Here is a 21,210-nt window from a genome sequence, read left to right on the forward strand (position 1 = left end):
CCAGCCCCCACTGCCATTGAAACCTCCACTCACACTGGTGGGAGAGGAAGATCCCACCAGCATGGGAAATTCCAGCCCAGCTTTCAATTCCAGAATTAAATCCCAGCAGCAGCTGTGGTGAAATCCTTGTCCCAGAGCGTTAGTCTGTGTGTCTGGATTACTGGTCCAGTGACATGACCACTACATCACTGTCCCCTCAGCTGTGGGATAATAACCGATTCACACCAGTCAGTAATGGAGAAGGTGCAATAAAGGTTCACAAGGGAGATACCAAAACTGAAAGATCACCAACATCAGGAAAGACGGAACAGGCTGCAGCTCCTGTTTCTACATAACAGCAAAGACTGAGGGCTATGGGGGTCTTTAAAATTCTGAAAGGGTAGACATAGAGATGTGGGGGGGGTGGTGGCGGTGAGAACTAGGGGCCATCAGCATAAGATAGTTACTAATAAATCTAATCAGGAGTTCAGGAGAAACTCCTTTACCCAGAGAGCGGGGAGAATGTGGAATTCGCTCCCACAGGGAGTGGTTGAGATGAATAATGTAGATACATTTAAGGGGAAGCTGCATAAACACATGAAGGAGAAAGGAATATGTTAATATGGTTACATGAAGAAAGATGGAACATAGGAAATAGGAGCAGGAGGAGGCCATTCGGCCCTTCGAGCCTGCTCCGCCATTTAATATGATCATTGCTGATCTACTTCAACACCATTTTCCTGCTCTATCCCTGTATCCATGGATGTGTTTAATGTGTAGAAATCTATCGATCTCTGTCTTAAACATACTCAATGACTGAGCCTCCACAGCCCTCTGGGGTAGAGAATTCCAAAGATTCACCACCCTCTAGGTGAAGAAATTCCTCCTCACCTCAGTCCTCAATGGCCTACCCCGTATCCTGAGACTGTGTTCCTGTTCTAAACCACCCCCCAAACAGGGGAAATACCCTTCCTGTATCTACCCTGTCGAGCCCTGTGAGAATTTTGAATGCTTCAATTATTCACCTCTCATTCTTCTAAACTCTAGAGAATACAGGCCCAGGCTCCTCAATCTCTCCTCATAGGACAATCTCATCATCCCAGGGATCAGTCTGGTGAACCTTTGCTGCACACCCTCTACGGCGAGTATATCCTTCCTTAGATAAGGAGACCAAAACTGTACACAATACTCCAGGTGCAGCCTCACCAAGGCTCTATATAACTGCAGCAAGGCATCTTTCCTCCTGTACTCAAATCCCCTCGTGAGTCCATTTGCAGTCCACATCCCATTTGCCTTCCTAATTGTTTGCTGCACCTGAATACTAGCTTTTAGTGACTCATGAACAAGGACACCCAGGTCCCTTTGGACATCAACTTCCCAACCTCTCACCATTTAAGAAATACTCTGTCTTTCTGTTTTCCTACCAAAGTGAATAACTTCACATTTTTCCACATTATATTCGATCACTACATTATGTTCTTGCCCACTCACTTAGCCTGTCCAAGTCCCCTTGAAGCCTCTTTGTATCCGCCTCACAACTCACATTCCCACCTAGTTATGTGGCATCAGTAAACTTGGAAATGTTACACTTGGTCCCCACATCCAAATCATTGATATAAATTGTGAACAGCTGGGGCCCAAGCACTGAATGGCCTGTTTCTGTGCTGTAAATACAAGGCAAAGTTCCGTCTCTGGTGTTAATTCGGACAGTTGATCATTGCCAACATGGTTTTAGGAGTTTTCGCACTGTGTTCAGCAATAGCACTGTATCAGGCATTGAGATTGATCCAAATCCCATTCCAGCAACCCTCAATGGAAAGTAAGTGTGTAGATGGATAGATAAGGATTGGTGCGATTATGGGACGATTGAATAGGAAAAAGAACCTTGCTTGATGTCAGTAACAGTCAGAGACAGAATCAAATGCTCTGTGTGTGGCCATGTGGTGAGGCCACAGGACTCACAGCTTCTATTTTCACGTAACAATCAGCACAGAAAGTGATCCTTTCATACATTTCCCTGACCTTCCAGGTGTTGAATATCACAATCCTGCTGACAGGAAGGAACCTGATATTACCAATGAGAAATGGAAGAGTATACTATAACCGAGAGGTAATGAAGCAACTCACAGAGCATCACCATAATCTCAACTGATGAACATTTTCTACATTTGAGAGCACAGCTGTTTAGTTCAGTGTGAATGTCAGCAGTTGTCTGATGTCTCTCAGTGAGTCAGATCCTCTCTCACCAGAGTCAGAAAGTCATGGATTCAAATCCTATTCCAGTCAGTACTGAGGGAGTGCTGCACTGTCAGAGGGTCAGTACTCAGGGAGTGCTGCACTGTCAGAGGGTCAGTACTGAGGGAATGCTGCACTGTCAGAGGGTCAGTACTGAGGGAGTGCTGCAATGTCGGAGGGTCAGTACTGAGGGAGTGCTGCACTGTCAGAGGGTCAGTACTGAGGGAGTGCTGCACTGTCAGAGGGTCAATACTGAGGGAATGCTGCACTGTCAGAGGGTCAGTACTGAGGGAGTGCTGCAATGTCGGAGGGTCAGTACTGAGGGAGTGCTGCACTGTCAGAGGGTCAGTACTGAGGGAATGCTGCACTGTCAGAGGGTCAGTACTGAGGGAATGCTGCACTGTCAGAGGGTCAGTACTGAAGGAGTGCTGCACTGTCAGAGGGTCAGTACTGAGGGAATGCTGCACTGTCAGAGGGTCAGTACTGAGGGAGTGCTGCACTGTCAGAGGGTCAGTACTGAGGGAGTGCTGCACTGTCAGAGGGTCAGTACTGAGGGAGTGCTGTACTGTCAGAGGGTCAGTACTGAGGGAGTGCTGCACTGTCAGAGGGTCAGTACCGAGGGAGCGCTGCACTGTCAGAGAGTCAGTACCGAGGGAGTGCTGCACTGTCAGAGAGTCAGTACTGAGGGAGTGCTGCACTGTCAGAGGGTCAGTACTGAGGGAGTGGCGCACTGTCGGAGGGTCAGTACTGAGGGAGTGCTGCACTGTCAGAGGATCAGTACTGAGAGAGTGCTGCACTGTCAGAGGGTCAGTACTGAGGGAGTGCTGCACTGTCAGAGGGTCAGTACTGAGGGAGTGCTGCACTGTCAGAGGGTCAGTACTGAGGGAGTGCTGCACTGTCAGAGGGTCAGTACTGAGGGAGTGCTGCACTGTCAGAGGGTCAGTACCGAGGGAGCGCTGCACTGTCAGAGAGTCAGTACTGAAGGAGTGCTGCACTGTCAGAGGGTCTGTACTGAGGGAGTGCTGCACTGTCAGAGGGTCAGTACTGAGGGAGTGCTGCACTGTCAGAGGGTCAGTACTGAGGGAGTGCTGCACTGTCAGAGGGTCAGTACTGAGGGAGTGCTGCTCTGTCAGAGGGTCAGTACTGAGGGAGTGCTGCACTGTCAGAGGGTCAGTACTGAGGGAGTGCTGCTCTGTCAGAGGGTCAGTACTGAGGGAGTGCTGCTCTGTCAGAGGGTCAGTACTGAGGGAGCGCTGCACTGTCAGAGGGGCAGTACTGAGGGAGTGCTGCACTGGCCGAGGGTCAGTACTGAGGGAGTGCTGCACTGTCAGAGGGTCAGTACTGAGGGAGTGCTGCACTGTCAGAGGGTCTGTACTGAGGGAGTGCTGCACTGTCAGAGGGTCAATACTGAGGGAGTGCTGCACTGTCAGAGGGTCAGTACTGAGGGAGTGCTGCACTGTCAGAGGGTCAGTACTGAGGGAGTGCTGCACTGTCAGAGGGTCAGTACTGAGGGAGTGCTGCTCTGTCAGAGGGTCAGTACTGAGGGAGTGCTGCTCTGTCAGAGGGTCAGTACTAAGGGAGTGCTGCTCTGTCAGAGGGTCAGTACTGAGGGAGCGCTGCACTGTCAGAGGGGCAGTACTGAGGGAGTGCTGCACTGGCCGAGGGTCAGTACTGAGGGAGTGCTGCACTGGCCGAGGGTCAGTACTGAGGGAGCGCCGTTCCATTGAAGAATGTTCATATTCAACTTGAAACTTTAACTCTGTTTCTCTCTCCCACAGATGTGTCCAGAGCTGCTGAGCTTTTCCAGCATATTTTGTTTTATTTCTGATTTCCAGCATCATCATATTTTGCCTATATTTTACTGTTTCTTTTTTGGGCATTTCTTACCCATCCTTGAGTATCGGCGTTGCTGAGACCAATCCAGCATCAGCGGGATCCAGGTGCTGATTCCTTTATCCTGTTCTGCTCCAGTGGAGAGTTTCTCTGAGCCCACATCAGTGAGAAGCTCAGCATCGGTCAGATGGGTCTGGGACTGGAGTCACCTATAGGCCCAGACCAGGTCTCCTCCCCTCGGGAAGCATTCGCGAACCAGACGGGATTTTGATGAAGCCCAACAGCATCATGGGGGGAGGATTTTGGGCTTTGGCGAGCGGGGGCAGGGCCATAGAATGAGGCGGGGTTGCTGTCGGGCGTGTGTCCCCGTGTCACCCAACTGTCAAAGGCCTGTTGAGGCCATTAATGAACCGGTTCAGGATATTGAGGAAGCGGCCTGTCCAACCCGGGCAGGTGAAGGGCCCAGGCGGCCTTCGCATTTTCCCTGGAGCCTCATCCACGGACGGGAAGAGGTTTCCTGAAGGGATTATGACCAATATATTTTTTCATTAAAGTTCATTGACATGACCCAGCTCCTGCGACACTGTCACATGAGGGGACGTGTCTTAAATATTTTTTCTTTCTTTATTAAAGTTTTTAAAATTAGACCGTATCTCCCTGAGGCCGGGCCTGTGCCTCAGTGAGATCTCCGCGCTCTGCACCCTTCCGCCCGCCCGCGTTAAATGTCGGCGCGGACCCGATCGGGGGCGCCGAATGGATCCACGTCCACCCCCCGCATAACCCCCTCTAACGGTGGGAGGGGGTTTCTCTCCATGGTCACGTTTACTGAGACCAGCTGTTTAGTTAACAGATTGAAAACTCTTGAACTGCCCAGTGAGATTTGAACTCAGGCCGCTGCATTGTGTGGCCGGACATGCTTAGTCATGGCTGTTAGCTCCAAACATCAGCAGCTGAGGTGAGGCAGTGAGTTTATCAGCAGGAGTCAGCATCATGTGACTTGAGTGAATCATTGAACAAAATCAATTTATATTAAAATGAGATGATTTCGGACATGACTGGCTCTGACTACATCCTGCCACTGAACAGCTTTAATTCCATCATCGGTCTGGCCAACTTCAGCTCAGATAGGGAGGAGAGTGCATGAGGAAGACAGAAGGTGATTGAGTGATCACTAATCTGTGTCTTTTACTAGAAAACATGTGTGTGTATGTGTGTATGCGTGTGTTTGCGTGAGTGGAAGTGTACATGAGTCTGTCTGTGTCCAAATGCAGCAAGACCTGGACAACATACAGGCTTGGGCTGATAAGTGGCAAGTAATATTCACCAAGGCTCCTTCGACAGCACCTTCCAACCCACGACCACTACCATCTAGAAGGATAAAGGCAGCAGATAGATGGGAACACCACCACCTGGAAGTTCCCCTTCAAGTCACTCACCATCCTGACTTGGAAATATATCACCGTTCCTTCACTGTCGCTGGGTCAAAATCCTGGAACTCCCTCACTAACAGCACGGTGGGTGTACCTACACCACATGGACTGCAGCGGTTCAAGAAGGCAGCTCACCCCCACCTTCTCAAGGGGCAATTAGGGATGGGCAGTAAATGCTGGCTAAGTCAGATATGCTCACAGCCCATGTCAACGTGGTTCTGTGAGTATATCTGTGAGCATGCCTGTGTGTGAGAAGGATAGTGATAAACTTCAAGAGGAACATAGGCGGGCTGGTGGTCTATGGGTGGACAAGCATCAAATGAAATTGATGCAAAGAAATGTGAAGTGATTCATTTTGGTAGGAAGGACGCGTACAGACAATATAAAGGCTACAATTCTGAAGGGGGTGCAGGAGAAGGGGGACCTGGGCGTATATCTGTATAAATCACTGAAGGTGGCAGGGCAGGTTGGCATAGCAGTTAGTAAAATATACACTATCCTGGGCTTTATTAGTAGGGGCATAGAATACAAGAGCAGGGAGGTTATGTTAAGCCTCTGTAAAACACTCGTTCAGCCTCAGCATCCAGTTCTTGGCGCCACATTTTAGGAAGGATGTGAAGGCATTAGAAAGAGTGCAGAAAAGATTCACGAGAATGGTTTCAGGGATGAGGAACTTCAGTAACTTCGATAGATTGGAGAAGCTGGGCCTGTTTTCCTTGGTGAAGAGAAGGTTGAGAGGAGATTTGATAGAGGTGTTCAAAACCATGAGGGGTCTGGATAGAGTAGATAGGGAGAAACTGTTCGCATTGGTGGAAGGATCGAGAACCAGAGGGACACAGATTTAAGATAATTGGCAAAGGAACCAACGGAGACATGAGGAGAAACCTTTTCACACAGCGAGTGGTTAGGGTCTGGAATGCACTGCCTGACAGTACAGTGGAGACAGGGTCACTCATGGTTTTACAGTGGGAATTGGGTAATTATCTGAAGATAAAAAAAGAATTGCAGGGCTGCGGGGAAAGGGTAGGGCAGTGGGACTAGCTGAGTTGCTCTTGCAGAGAGCCAGCACAGACACATTGGGCCTAATGGTCTCCTTCTGCGCTGTAACCATTCTGTGATGTCATTCAGCATAAAAGATTCGGAGAGTGTGTGACAGGATAGATGTCTCCAACGCTGAGCTAGTGCTGGATCTGCCATTTTGTACTCGCAGGTCCTGTTAACGTCCTCTGTTAATCACACTCAGGTGAACATGCGTTAAGCTGCAAGAGTGATTTTCTGCTCCCCGCCCCAAACCCCACCACCAGCAATGCTTAAAGGGATTGGAGAGCTGGATAAGGCTTTGCTTTTTAGACTCTGTTCTCCTGCTGTACAGATGTTGGAAAGGACAGTATTCAGCGTTTTTGGGGGAGTTGAGACAAGTGTCTGGCTTCACAAGGGAGTGGTACTAGACCCTGACAAGGAGCTCAGAGGAGTTGGGGTGGCCAATCAGGAGGTAGCCTGCTGCAGTAATGGGGGCCGGAGTTGGAGCTCGTCTTGGGCTGCAGAATGATTTGGAAATGGAGGAGTCAAGAAGAGAAGCAATAGTGAGGAAGGATATTGGCTCAGAAAATCACAATGTGGAATCTCTTTGGGTGGAGATAAGAAACACTAAGGGACAGAAAACGTTGGTGGGGGTTCTCTATAGGCCCCCAAACAGTAACAGAGATGTAAAGGAAGGCATTAAGCAGGAGATTAGAGATACATGCAATAAGGGTACAGCTGTAATCACTGGTTACTTTAATCTACATATAGATTGGACAAACCAAACTAGCAATAGTACTGCGGAGGAGGATTTCCTGGAGTGTATATGTGATGGTTTTCTAGACCAATATGTTGAGGAACCAACTAGAGAGCAGGCTATCCTAGACTGGATATTGTGCAATGGGAAAGGATTAGTTAACAATCTTGTTGTGCAGGGTCCCTTGGGGAACAGCAGCCATAAAATGATAGAATTGTTCATTAAGATGGAGAGTGAAGAAGTTGAATCCGAAACTAGGGTCCTGAATCTAAATAAAGGGAATTACGAGGGTATGAGGCGTGAGTTGGCAATGATGGATTGGGGAACCTTACTAAAAGGGCTGACAGTGGATAGGCAATGGCTAATATTTAAGGAACATATGCATGAATTATAACAATTATTCATTCCTGTCTGGTGCAAAAGTAAAACAGGAAAGGTGGCTCAACCATGGATTACAAAAGAAATTAGGGATAGTATTAGATCCAAAGATTTTCTGACAATAAAATTGCCAGAAAAAGCAGTAAGCCTGAGGATTGGGACCAGTTTAGAATTCAGCAAAAGTGGACAAAAAGATTGATCAAGAAGGGGAAAATGGAGTTTGAGAGTAAACTTACAGGGAACATAAAAACTGACTGCAAAAGCTTCTATAAATATGTGAAGAGAAAAAGATTAGCAAAGACAAATGTAGGTCCCTTACAGTCAGAAACGGGGGGAATTATAATGGGGAACAAAGAAATGGCAGAAGAATTGAACACATATTTTGCTTCTGTCTTCACAAAAGAGGACAAATAATTTCCCAGAAATGTTGGGGAACCAAGGGTCTAGTGAGAGGGAGGAATTGAAGAAAATCAGTATTTGTAAAAAAAATGGTGCTAGAGAAATTAATGGGGCTAAAGGCTGAAAATTCCCAGGGCCTGATAATCTACATCCCGGAGTATTAAAGGAAGCGGCCCTGGAAATATTGGATGCATTGGTGGTCATCTTCCAAAATTCTATAGACTCTGGAGCAGCTCCTACAGATTGGAGGGTGGCAAATGTAACCCCACTATTTAAAAAAGGAGAGAAAAAACAGAGAATTACAGACCAGTCAGTCTAACATCAGTAGTGGGGAAAATATTAGAATCTATTATAAAAGATGTGGTAACAGAACACTTGGAAAACATTAACGGGATTAGAGAAAGTCAATATGGGTTTATGAAAGGGAAATCATGCTTAACTCATCTACTGGAGTTTTTTTAAGGATATAACTAGTAGAATAAATAAGGGAGAACCAGTGGATCTGGTGTATTTGGACTTCAAGAAGGCTTTTGATAAGGTCCCACATAAGAGGCTAGTGGACAAAATTAAAGCACATGGAATTGGGGATAATATACTGGCGTGGATTGAGAATTGGTTGACAGACTGGAAACAGAGAGTGGGAATAAATGGGTCTTTTTCCGGGTGGCAGGCAATGACTAGTGGGGTACCTCAGGGATCAGTGCTTGGGCCCCAGCTAATCATGAAATATATAAATGACTTGGATGAGGGAACCAAATGCAATATTTCCAAGTTTGCTGATGACACAAAACTGGATGGGGTTGTGACTTGTGAGGGGGATGCAAGGAGGCTTCAGGGCGATTTAGACAAGTTGTGTGTGTGGGCAAACACATGGCAGATGCAGTATAACGTGGATAAATGTGAAGTTATACACTTCGGTATGAAAAACAGAAAGGCAGAGTATTATTTAAATGGTGATATATTGGGAAATGTGGATGTACAAAGGGATCTGGGTGTCCTTGTACACCAGTCAGTGAAAGTAAACAGGCAGATGCAGCCAGCAATTAGGAAGGCAAATGGTATGTTGGCCTTCATTGCAAGAGGATTTGAGTTCAGAAGTAGGGATGTCTTACTGCAGTTATACAAGGCCTTGGTGAGACCACACCTGGAGTATTGTGCACAGTTTTAGTGTCCCTACCTAAGAAAGGATATACTTGCCACAGAGGGAGTGCGGTGAAGGTTCACTAGGCTGATACCGGGGATGGCAGGACTGTTGTATGAGGAGAGATTGGTTTGACTGGGCCCGTATTCACTAGAGTTTAGAAGAATGAGAGGGGCTCTGATTGAAATGTATAAAATTCTAACAGGGCTAGACAGACTGGATGCAGGGAGGATGTTTCCCCTGGTTGGGGAGTCTAGAACCAGGGGCCACAGTCTCAGGATACGGGGCAGGCCATTTAGGACTGAGATGAGGAAACATTTCTTCACCCAGAGGGTGGTCAACCTGTGGAATTCTGTCCCACAGAGACGGCTGTGGAGAGCGGGTCACTGAGTATATTCAAGAAAGAAATTCATAAATTTTTGGATATTAGGGGCATCAAGGGGTGTGGAGAGAAAGCGGGAACAAGGTGTTGAGATAGAGGGTCAGCCATGATCATATTGAATGGCGGAGCAGGCTCGAGGGGCCGAATGGCCTACTCCTGCTCCTATTTCTATGTTTCTATGTTAAGTTGTTTACAGAGGAATGAGGAGGAATGTTCTCAAAATAATTCTCTCCTGATCATTCACACACTGGCACTCAATGGGGTACAGATCCACACACGCTGACACCCACTGATGACAGTTCCACGTACACTGACTCTCACTGGGGTAAAGGTCCACAGACACTGGCATTCACTGGGGTACGGGTCCCACACACACTGACTCTCACTGGGGTACAGTTTTACACAAACTGACTCTCACTGGGGTACAGTTCCACACACACTGACTCTCACCGGGGTACAGTTCCACACACACTGACTCTCACTGGGGTACAGTTCCACACACACTGACTCTCACTGGGGTACAGTTTTACACAAACTGACTCTCACTGGGGTACAGTTCCACACACACTGACTCTCACTGGGGTACAGTTCCACACACACTGACTCTCACTGGGTTACAGTTCCACACACACTGACTCTCACTGGGGTACAGTTCCACACACACTGACTCTCATTGGGGTACAGTTCCACACACACTGACTCTCACTGGGATACAGTTCCACACACACTGACTCTCACTGGGATACAGTTCCACACACACTGACTCTCACTGGGATACAGTTCCACACACACTGACTCTCATTGGGGTACAGTTCCATACACACTGACTCTCACTGGGATACAGTTCCACACACACTGACTCTCACTGGGGTACAGTCCCACACACACTGACTCTCACTGAGGTACAGTTCCACACACACTGACTCTCATTGGGGTACAGTTCCACACACACTGACTCTCACTGGGATACAGTTCCACACACACTGACTCTCACTGGGGTACAGTTCCACACACACTGACTCTCACTGGGGTACAGTTCCACACACACTGACTCTCACTGGGGTACAGTTCCACACACACTGACTCTCACTGGGATACAGTTCCACACACACTGACTCTCACTGGGGTACAGTCCCACACACACTGACTCTCACTGGGGTACAGTTCCACACACACTGACTCTCATTGGGGTACAGTTCCACACACACTGACTCTCACTGGGATACAGTTCCACACACACTGACTCTCACTGGGGTACAGTTGCACACACACTGACTCTCACTGGGATACAGTTCCACACACACTGACTCTCACTGGGATACAGTTCCACACACACTGACTCTCACTGGGATACAGTTCCACACACACTGACTCTCACTGGGGTACAGTTCCACACACACTGACTCTCACTGGGGTACAGTACCACACACACTGACTCTCATTGGGGTACAGTTCCACACAGACTGACTCTCATTGGGGTACAGTTCCACACACACTGACTCTCACTGGGTTACAGTTCCACACACACGGACTCTCACTGGGGTACAGTTCCACACACACTGACTCTCACTGGGATACAGTTCCACACACACTGACTCTCACTGGGATACAGTCCCACACACACTGACTCTCACTGGGGTACAGTCCCACACACACTGACACTCACTGGGTTACAGTTCCACACACACTGACTCTCACTGGGGTACAGTTCCACACACACTGACTCTCACTGGGGTACAGTTCCACACACACTGACTCTCACTGGGGTACAGTTCCACACACACTGACTCTCACTGGGATACAGTTCCACACACACTGACTCTCACTGGGATACAGTTCCACACACACTGACTCTCACTGGGGTACAGTCCCACACACACTGACTCTCACTGGGTTACAGTTCCACACACACTGACTCTCACTGGGGTACAGTTCCACACACACTGACTCTCACTGGGGTACAGTTCCACACACACTGACACTCACTGGGGTACAGTTCCACACACACTGACTCTCACTGGGGTACAGTTCCACACACACTGACTCTCACTGGGGTACAGTTCCACACACACTGACTCTCACTGGGGTACAGTCCCACACACACTGACTCTCACTGGGGTACAGTTCCACACACACTGACTCTCACTGGGGTACAGTTCCACACACACTGACTCTCACTGGGATACAGTTCCACACACACTGACTCTCACTGGGGTACAGTCCCACACACACTGACTCTCACTGGGGTACAGTTCCACACACACTGACTCTCACTCGGTTACAGTTCCACACACACTGACTCTCACTCGGTTACAGTTCCACACGCACTGACTCTCACTGGGGTACAGTTCCACACACACTGACTCTCACTGAGGTACAGTTCCACACACACTGACTCTCACTGAGGTACAGTTCCACACACACTGACTCTCACTGGGGTACAGTTCCACACACACTGACTCTCACTGGGGTACAGTTCCACACACACTGACTCTCACTGGGATACAGTTCCACACACACTGACTCTCACTGGGATACAGTTCCACACACACTGACTCTCACTGAGGTACAGTTCCACACACACTGACTCTCACTGGGATACAGTTCCACACACACTGACTCTCACTGGGATACAGTTCCACACACACTGACTCTCACTGGGGTACAGTCCCACACACACTGACTCTCACTGAGGTACAGTTCCACACACACTGACTCTCATTGGGGTACAGTTCCACACACACTGACTCTCACTGGGATACAGTTCCACACACACTGACTCTCACTGGGGTACAGTTCCACACACACTGACTCTCACTGGGGTACAGTTCCACACACACTGACTCTCACTGGGGTACAGTTCCACACACACTGACTCTCACTGGGATACAGTTCCACACACACTGACTCTCACTGGGGTACAGTCCCACACACACTGACTCTCACTGGGGTACAGTTCCACACACACTGACTCTCATTGGGGTACAGTTCCACACACACTGACTCTCACTGGGATACAGTTCCACACACACTGACTCTCACTGGGGTACAGTTGCACACACACTGACTCTCACTGGGATACAGTTCCACACACACTGACTCTCACTGGGATACAGTTCCACACACACTGACTCTCACTGGGATACAGTTCCACACACACTGACTCTCACTGGGGTACAGTTCCACACACACTGACTCTCACTGGGGTACAGTACCACACACACTGACTCTCATTGGGGTACAGTTCCACACAGACTGACTCTCATTGGGGTACAGTTCCACACACACTGACTCTCACTGGGTTACAGTTCCACACACACGGACTCTCACTGGGGTACAGTTCCACACACACTGACTCTCACTGGGATACAGTTCCACACACACTGACTCTCACTGGGATACAGTCCCACACACACTGACTCTCACTGGGGTACAGTCCCACACACACTGACACTCACTGGGTTACAGTTCCACACACACTGACTCTCACTGGGGTACAGTTCCACACACACTGACTCTCACTGGGGTACAGTTCCACACACACTGACTCTCACTGGGGTACAGTTCCACACACACTGACTCTCACTGGGATACAGTTCCACACACACTGACTCTCACTGGGATACAGTTCCACACACACTGACTCTCACTGGGGTACAGTCCCACACACACTGACTCTCACTGGGTTACAGTTCCACACACACTGACTCTCACTGGGGTACAGTTCCACACACACTGACTCTCACTGGGGTACAGTTCCACACACACTGACACTCACTGGGGTACAGTTCCACACACACTGACTCTCACTGGGGTACAGTTCCACACACACTGACTCTCACTGGGGTACAGTTCCACACACACTGACTCTCACTGAGGTATAGTTCCACACACACTGATTCTCACTGGGATACAGTTCCACACACACTGACTCTCACTGGGTTACAGTTCCACACACACTGACTCTCGCTGGGGTACAGTTCCACACACACTGACTCTCACTGGGGTACAGTTCCACACACACTGACTCTCACTGGGGTACAGTCCCACACACACTGACTCTCACTGGGGTACAGTTCCACACACACTGACTCTCACTGGTGTACAGTTTCACCAGTACAGCTGTGCTATAGAGTTGCCAACATCTGGTGAAAGGGAAACAGGAGCGGGGTTACAGTGGAACTGAGATGGTTCATACCTTCCCTGTTGACTTCACACCTTTCCAGATACAGAAGTAGACAATAATCCAGGTTGCGAGGACACACAGAAGCATCTGCCAGTTGATCGTTCCGAGATGATCAATCCCAACCGAGATGCGCAGCACTTTCCTCCTGAAAGGGTTAATGAAACATTCAACAAACATCCAGAAAATTCTTTCCAAGTGTGTGAGGTGTGAGGGGAGAGTGGGGTTAGGCTGGGTGGGTTATTAAAGGGTGCGGGGAGTGAGGGGGAGAGTGGGATTAGACTGGGTGGGATATTAAAGGGTGCGGGGAGTGAGGGGGAGAGTGGGATTAGACTGGGTGGGATATTAAAGGGTGCGGGGAGTGAGGGGGAGAGTGGGATTAGACTGGGTGGGATATTAAAGGGTGCAGGGAGTGAGGGGGAGAGTGGGATTAGACTGGGTGGGATATTAAAGGGTGTGGGGAGTGAGGGGGAGAGTGGGATTAGACTGGGTGGGATATTAAAGGGTGCGGGGAGTGAGGGGGACAGTGGGATTAGACTGTGTGGGATATTAAAGGGAGTGGGCACTTTGTATGGTTGTAGTATAACTCCTATCACTTGGTATTCAACCCTTCTTGAGATAAAGTCCTATATTAAATGGCCATTTAAACTATAATCTGCCTGTCCAGTAACCTTTAATGACCTCTGTCTGTTTGTTTAGTAGCTTCACTCACAGTTTCTCCCCTCAGGGATTAGTGAGGAAGTGTTGGACGGATGAGCTGGCAGATTGTGTACTTGTCTGGAGCTGCTCTGGGACTCGACCCGGTAATTTCTGTAACCTCTCAGTAGGCTGAGCCCATGGGCAGGGCTTTGAGGTGATGCAGCGATCGGGACCCAGGAGCAGCCGGGAAAGGGTCCATCACCCTCGATCGGACCCTGACCCTGATTTCATACTGGCCAAATATAACCGTCAGCCAGCACGAGAATCTCAGCGCTGTCGGGGTGGGGGAGGGGGTGGGGGTGGGGGTGGGAGTGGGGGTGGGGGTTGGGTTGGGGTGGGGGTGGGGGTTGGGTGGGGGTAGGGGTAGGGGGTTGGGTTGGGGTGGGGGTGGGCGTGGGGGTAGGGGTGGCGGTGGGGGTGGGGGTAGGGGTGGGGGTGGGGGTGGGGGTGGGGGTGGGGTGGGGGTGGAGGTTGGGGTGGGGGTGGGGGTTGGGTTGGGGTGGGGGTGGGGGTGGGGGTGGGGGTGGGGGTGGGGGTGGGTGTGGGCGTTGGGGTGGGGGTGGGGGTGGGGGTGGGGGTGGGGGTGGGGTGGGTGTGGAGGTTGGGGTGGGGGTGGGGGTGGAGGTGGGGGTTGGGTTGGGGTGGGGGTGGGGGTGGGGGTGGGTGTGGGCTTTGGGGTGGGGGTGGGGGTGGGTGTGGTGGTGGGGGTGGGGGTGGGGGTGGGGGTGGGTGTTGGGGTTGGGTTGGGGTGGGGGTGGGTGTTGGGGTGGGGGTGGTGGTGGGGGTGGGGGTGGCGGTGGGGGTGGGGGTGGGGGTTGGGTGGGGGTGGGGGTGGGGGTGGGGGTGGGGGTGGTGGTGGGGGTGGGGGTGGGGGTGGGGGTGGGGGTGGGGGTGGGGGTTGGGGGTGGGGGTGGGGGTGGCGGTGGGGGTGGGGGTGGGGATGGGGGTGGGGGTGGGGGTGGGGGTGGGGGTGGGTGAGTGCTACACTCTGTGTGGGGGGGGTGCTCCCTGAAGGGAGCTGCCTTGTGCAGCTGAAGAATTGTAAAAACAAAAATGAAGACTTTGACAATGTGAGAAACATTTCCCCATTTTGGACTCACTCACATCAACATTAACCTGAGAAAAATTATGTCAAAACACTTTTATTATTTTAAAAAATTAATGTTGGAAACCTCATCCCACCCGTAGAAGAGGTTCCCTAAAAAACCCAAAGGCTGCCTGGGCCATTCACCCACCCGCCAACCACAAGGCTGGACAGGCAGCGAAAAGTAGATTTAAATGAATTGATTAATGGCCTCTTAATAGCCTCTTATTGTTGACGAGCGCACTGCAGATTCTCACACACGCCCGTCAACCAAAATATCACACGAGTGCGCGATGAGGTCGGGACGTTCGCTCGATGTCATCGTGCGCTGTTTAACGCCTGATCAGGCCGGGTACGCGTCTGCCCTGCGGGGCATAAAATCCTGCCCCATGGGTCTGGGTCACAGGACCTCCCAATGATCAGGTATTTTTACCCTGGGATCTCTCTGTTTCTCACAGTTTTTGCTATCTCACCATTTAAAAACTACTGAGATCCATCTTTCTTGGATCTAAAGTGGTTGACCTCCCACTTTCTCCACATTGAACTCCACCTCCGCTTTGCCTACTCACCGGCCTGAATGTTGCTGATGTGATCAAGGCGCAGAGGGATCTGGGTGTCCCAGTGCATGAATTACAAAAGGCTAGTATGCAGGTACAGCAAGTAGTTAGGGAAGCTAATAGAGTGTTATAATTTATTGTGAGGGAAATTGAATATAAAAGTAGGGAGGTTATGCTTCAGTTATACAGGGCACTGGTGAGACCACATCTGGAATACTGTGTACATTATTGCTCTCCTTATTTAAGGAAGGATGTAAATGCGTTGGAAGCAGTTCAGAGAAGGTTTACCAGACTAATACCTGGAATGGGTGGGTTGTCTTATGAGGAAAGGTTGGACAGACTAGGCTTGTATCCACTGGAGTTTAGAAGAGTAAGAGGCGACTTGATTGAAACCTTTAAGATCCTGAGGGGTCTTGACACGGTGGATGTGGAGAGGATGTTTCCTCTTGTGGAAGAATCTAGAACTAGGGGTCGCTGTTTAAAAATAAGGGGTCGCCCATTTAAAACCGAGATGTGGCAAAAATTTATCTCCGAGGGTGGAAATTCTTTGGAACTCTCTTCCTGGAAAGGTGGTGGAAGCAGAGTCTGAATATTTTTAAGGCAGAGGTGGATAGATTCTTGGTAAGCAAGGGGATGATAGGTTATCGGGGGGTGGGATGCAGATTTCAGGTTACTATCAGGTCAGCCATGATCTTATTAAATGGTAGAGCAGGCTCGAGGGGCCGAATGGCCTCCTCCTGCTCCTTGTTCTTATAACCTGACATCAGCAGAAAATGCATGTCACCAGTAACCATGGGCTGTTGGAGACCTTGCCTCTGAGTTTGACAAGCAGCAGAGAATGAACTGGCTGTCACTGGGGTTGCTGTGTTATTAATGAGAGTGGGAGCCCCCCACGAGGGCTATCGGTCCAGTGAGAGTGCCAATGGCTCAGCAACCTCCACAGCACCACCCAGAGTGACAGCCACTGCTCAGGAAGGCTGGAGACTGGCTGCCTTCAGTAGATTGGGAAGAAAATCATTACAAGAAAACAATTACATGATCAGGAGTAAATCATAGCATCCCTACAGAGCATTACTCTGTATCTAACCCTGTGCTGTACCTGTCCTGGGAGTGTTTGATGGGGACGGTGTAGAGGGAGCTTTACTCTGTATCTAACCCCGTGCTGTACCTGTCCTGGGAGTGTTTGATGGAGACAGTGTAGAGGGAGCTTTACTCTGTATCTAACTCCGTGCTGTACCTGTCCTGGGAGTGTTTGATGGGGACAGTGTAGAGGGAGCTTTACTCTGTATCTAACTCCGTGTTGTACCTGTCCTGGGAGTGTTTGATGGGGACAGTGTAGAGGGAGCTTTACTCTGTATCTAACTCCGTGCTGTACCTGTCCTGGGAGTGTTTGATGGGGACAGTGTGGAGAGAGCTTTACTCTGTATGTAACCCCGTGCTGTACCTGTCCTGGGAGTGTTTGATGGGGACAGTGTAGAGGGAGCTTTACTTTGTATCTAACCCTGTGCTGTACCTGTCCTGGGAGTGTTTGATGGGGACAGTGTAGAGGGAGCTTTACTCTGTATCTAACCCTGTGCTGTATCTGCCCTGGAAGTGTTTGATGGGGACAGTGTAGAGGGAGCTTTACTCTGTATCTAACCCCGTGCTGTACCTGTCCTGGGAGTGTTTGATGGGGACAGTGTAGAGGGAGCTTTACTCTGTATCTAACCCCGTGCTGTACCTGTCCTGGGAGTGTTTGATGGGGACAGTGTAGAGGGAGCTTTACTCTGTATCTAACCCTGTGCTGTACCTGTCCTGGGAGCGTTTGATGGGGACAGTGTAGAGGGAGCTTTACTCTGTATCTAACCCTGTGCTGTACCTGTCCTGGGAGCGTTTGATGGGGACAGTGTAGAGGGAGCTTTACTCTGTATCTAACCCCGTGCTGTACCTGTCCTGGGAGTGTTTGATGGGGACAGTGTAGAGGGAGCTTTACTCTGTATCTAACCCTGTGCTGTACCTGCCCTGGGAGTGTTTGATGGGGACAGTGTAGAGGGAGCTTTACTCTGTATCTAACCCTGTGCTGTACCTGTCCTGGAAGTGTTTGATGGGGACAGTGTAGAGGGAGCTTTACTCTGTATCTAACCCCGTGCTGTACCTGTCCTGGGAGTGTTTGATGGGGACAGTGTAGAGGGAGCTTTACTCTGTATCTAACCCTGTGCTGTACCTGCCCTGGGAGTGTTTGATGGGGACAGTGTAGAGGGAGCTTTACTCTGTATCTAACCCTGTGCTGTACCTGTCCTGGAAGTGTTTGATGGGGACAGTGTAGAGGGAGCTTTACTCTGTATCTAACCCCATGCTGTACCTGTCCTGGGAGTGTTTGATGGGGACAGTGTAGAGGGAGCTTTACTCTGTATCTAACCCCGTGCTGTACCTGTCCTGGGAGTGTTTGATGGGTACAGTGTAGAGGGAGCTTTACTCTGTATCTAACCCCGTGCTGTACCTGTCCTGGGAGTGTTTGATGGGGACAGTGTAGAGGGAGCTTTACTCTGTGGATAACCCCGTGCTGTACCTGTCCTGGGAGTGTTTGATGGGGACAGTGTAGAGGGAGCTTTACTCTGTATCTAACCCTGTGCTGTACCTGTCCTGGGAATGTTTGATGGGGACAGTGTAGAGGGAGCTTTACTCTGTATCTAAGCCCGTGCTGTACCTGTCCTGGGAGTGTTTGATGGGGACAGTGTAGAGGGAGCTTTACTCTGTATCTAAGCCCGTGCTGTACCTGTCCTGGGAGTGTTTGATGGGGACAGTGTAGAGGGAGCTTTACTCTGTATCTAACCCTGTGCTGTACCTGTCCTGGGAGTGTTTGATGGGGACAGTGTAGACGGAGCTTTACTCTGTATGTAACCCCGTGCTGTACCTGTCCTGGGAGTGTTTGATGGGGACAGTGTGGAGAGAGCTTTACTCTGTATGTAACCCCGTGCTGTACCTGTCCTGGGAGTGTTTGATGGGGACAGTGTAGAGGGAGCTTTACTTTGTATCTAACCCTGTGCTGTACCTGTCCTGGGAGTGTTTGATGGGGACAGTGTAGAGGGAGCTTTACTCTGTATCTAACCCTGTGCTGTACCTGTCCTGGGAGTGTTTGATGGGGACAGTGTAGAGGGAGCTTTACTCTGTATCTAACCCCATGCTGTACCTGTCCTGGGAGAGTTTGATGGGGACAGTGTAGAGGGAGCTTTACTCTGTCTCTAACCCCATGCTGTACCTGTCCTGGGAGTGTTTGATGGGGACAGTGTAGAGAGAGCTTTACTCTGTATGTAACCCTGTGCTGTACCTGTCCTGGGAGTGTTTGATGGGGACAGTGTATAGGGAGCTTTACTCTGTATCTAACCCTGTGCTGTACCCCGTGCTGTATCTGTGACACTGGATATGTGTTGATCAGAAATTACTTTCTTTGCATTAATGTTTTATTATTACTAATTGAAACTATGAACAAAGCAAAATGTTTGAGAGAGACCATGTGCAAGTTCACTTTCAGTTCAATGTGGATCTTTCAGACTTACTCCCAGAATTCAATGATGGGCGAGCGTTTATCCACCAGCTCGTCACAGCTAATGTTAGAGGCAGTGGAATTAATGATGGTCCCGTTGTGGCACTGATCATGCCGGAAGACTTCGGTGCATTCTGGAGTGTTCCATGAGTTTCCGCACGTTGCCCAAGGAAGATTATTGGTGAAGGAATGGATGAGATAATATAAGCCCCATGCAAGCACCATGATGTAATAGGTGTTACAGAAAAACACTATCACCATGGAAGCGAAGCCCAAACCTGCAAAAGGGAAAAACACAGGTGAAGAAATTTTTCAAAAGCCCATCTAAGGTGGTGATTGGTTGATGTGGCTAATTTTGTGTGAGGTGCCCTATTTTAGCTGGATGCCCCTCAGTGCAGGACACATGGGACAAAGTAGGGGAAAGATGGTCTGCACCAAGATGTGATTCTTAAATGATTCCAGGCCATTCAAATCCTGTAAATTGCTGATAAACTGAGGAGAGTGAGGAGCTCCACAAGTCTGAGACCCTGAGAAAGAAAGGGATTATTGAGAATGTGTCTGGCTTCTGGGACACGGGGATAGGGATGAGGGTTAGGATAGTGGGATTAGGAATGGGAACTGGGGCCCAATCGCTCTCTCCTGTAGCATAGTTCACATCATCTCAGGCACAATGGGCCAAATGGCCTTCTTCTGTGTTGTGGGAACACAGATAATTAGACAGACTTGGAATTCATTAAACTTTTCTGATTTTACATCCCAAAAGCTCCTGAAATTGGTTTGATGCATTCTCCTGCTGACTGTCATTGTTTTAATCCTTTCCCATGTTGGGTTTCAGATCTCAGGTGGACACGCTGTCCCACTACAGAGTGGCTCCATTTCAGCGGCTTCTCACCCCAGGATTCTGGCTGAGTTCGAGGGCTTCACTCTGTGGACACCTCCATCCAACTATAAACACTGTCTCCAGGACAACCAAATATCCGGGAGACATCTCAATGTCAATCTGTTGAGTGTCATTCCTAATCTCTTCTTAGATAGCCAATCAGGGATAGACAATGAGGGGGATTGCTATCGTTCTGATTCAGGCTCCGTGTGGATACAGAATCTGCCAGCACCAAGTATGAACAGACAGCCAGCCTGGGCATAAAACCACAAAGCCAAAATTGGTCTTTACTGAGGAACATTGGTACAGGAGGAGGCCAGTCAGCCCCTTGAGCCTATCCTGCCACTCAATAAGATCATGGCTGTTCTGTGGCCTAACTCCGTCGACTTGTCTTTGCCCATATCCCTTAATACGATTGGCTAACGAAAGTCTCTGAACCTCAGATTTAAAATTAACAATTGATTGGGCATCAATTGGCATTTGCGGAAGACTTCAAACCCTCCTAGTTTCCTAATTTAATTCCTGAAGAGCCTGTCTCTAATTGTTAGTCTCCGTCCCATTTACACAATGAGGTGGAGGTAAACAGGTTGAGTACAAAACGTCTCCTTGCAAGAAATCCCTGAGCCAACCCCATCATCTTAACACACAAACATACAAACTGTAACATCCTAACACACAGACATACAAACCGTAACATCCTAACACACAGACATACAAACCGTAACATCCT

General features: G+C 49.5%; 1 protein-coding gene across 1 annotated transcript in view; it reads right to left on the reverse strand.

Annotated features, from left to right (window-relative positions):
• The window catches only part of LOC144681471 (sodium- and chloride-dependent creatine transporter 1-like), a 152,313-nt gene that overhangs the window by 73,813 nt on the left and 57,290 nt on the right, over window positions 1-21,210 (reverse strand). The window contains exons 4-5 of the mRNA XM_078543083.1: window positions 19,614-19,878; window positions 13,753-13,885 (exon numbers count right to left, since the gene is read on the reverse strand). Of these exons, the coding sequence (XP_078399209.1) occupies window positions 13,753-13,885; window positions 19,614-19,878 (398 nt within the window). The remainder of the gene's footprint in view (window positions 1-13,752; window positions 13,886-19,613; window positions 19,879-21,210) is intronic.

This window comes from Cetorhinus maximus, chromosome 6, assembly GCF_964194155.1.
Source record: "Cetorhinus maximus chromosome 6, sCetMax3.hap1.1, whole genome shotgun sequence".
Taxonomy (NCBI): Eukaryota; Metazoa; Chordata; class Chondrichthyes; order Lamniformes; family Cetorhinidae; genus Cetorhinus; species Cetorhinus maximus.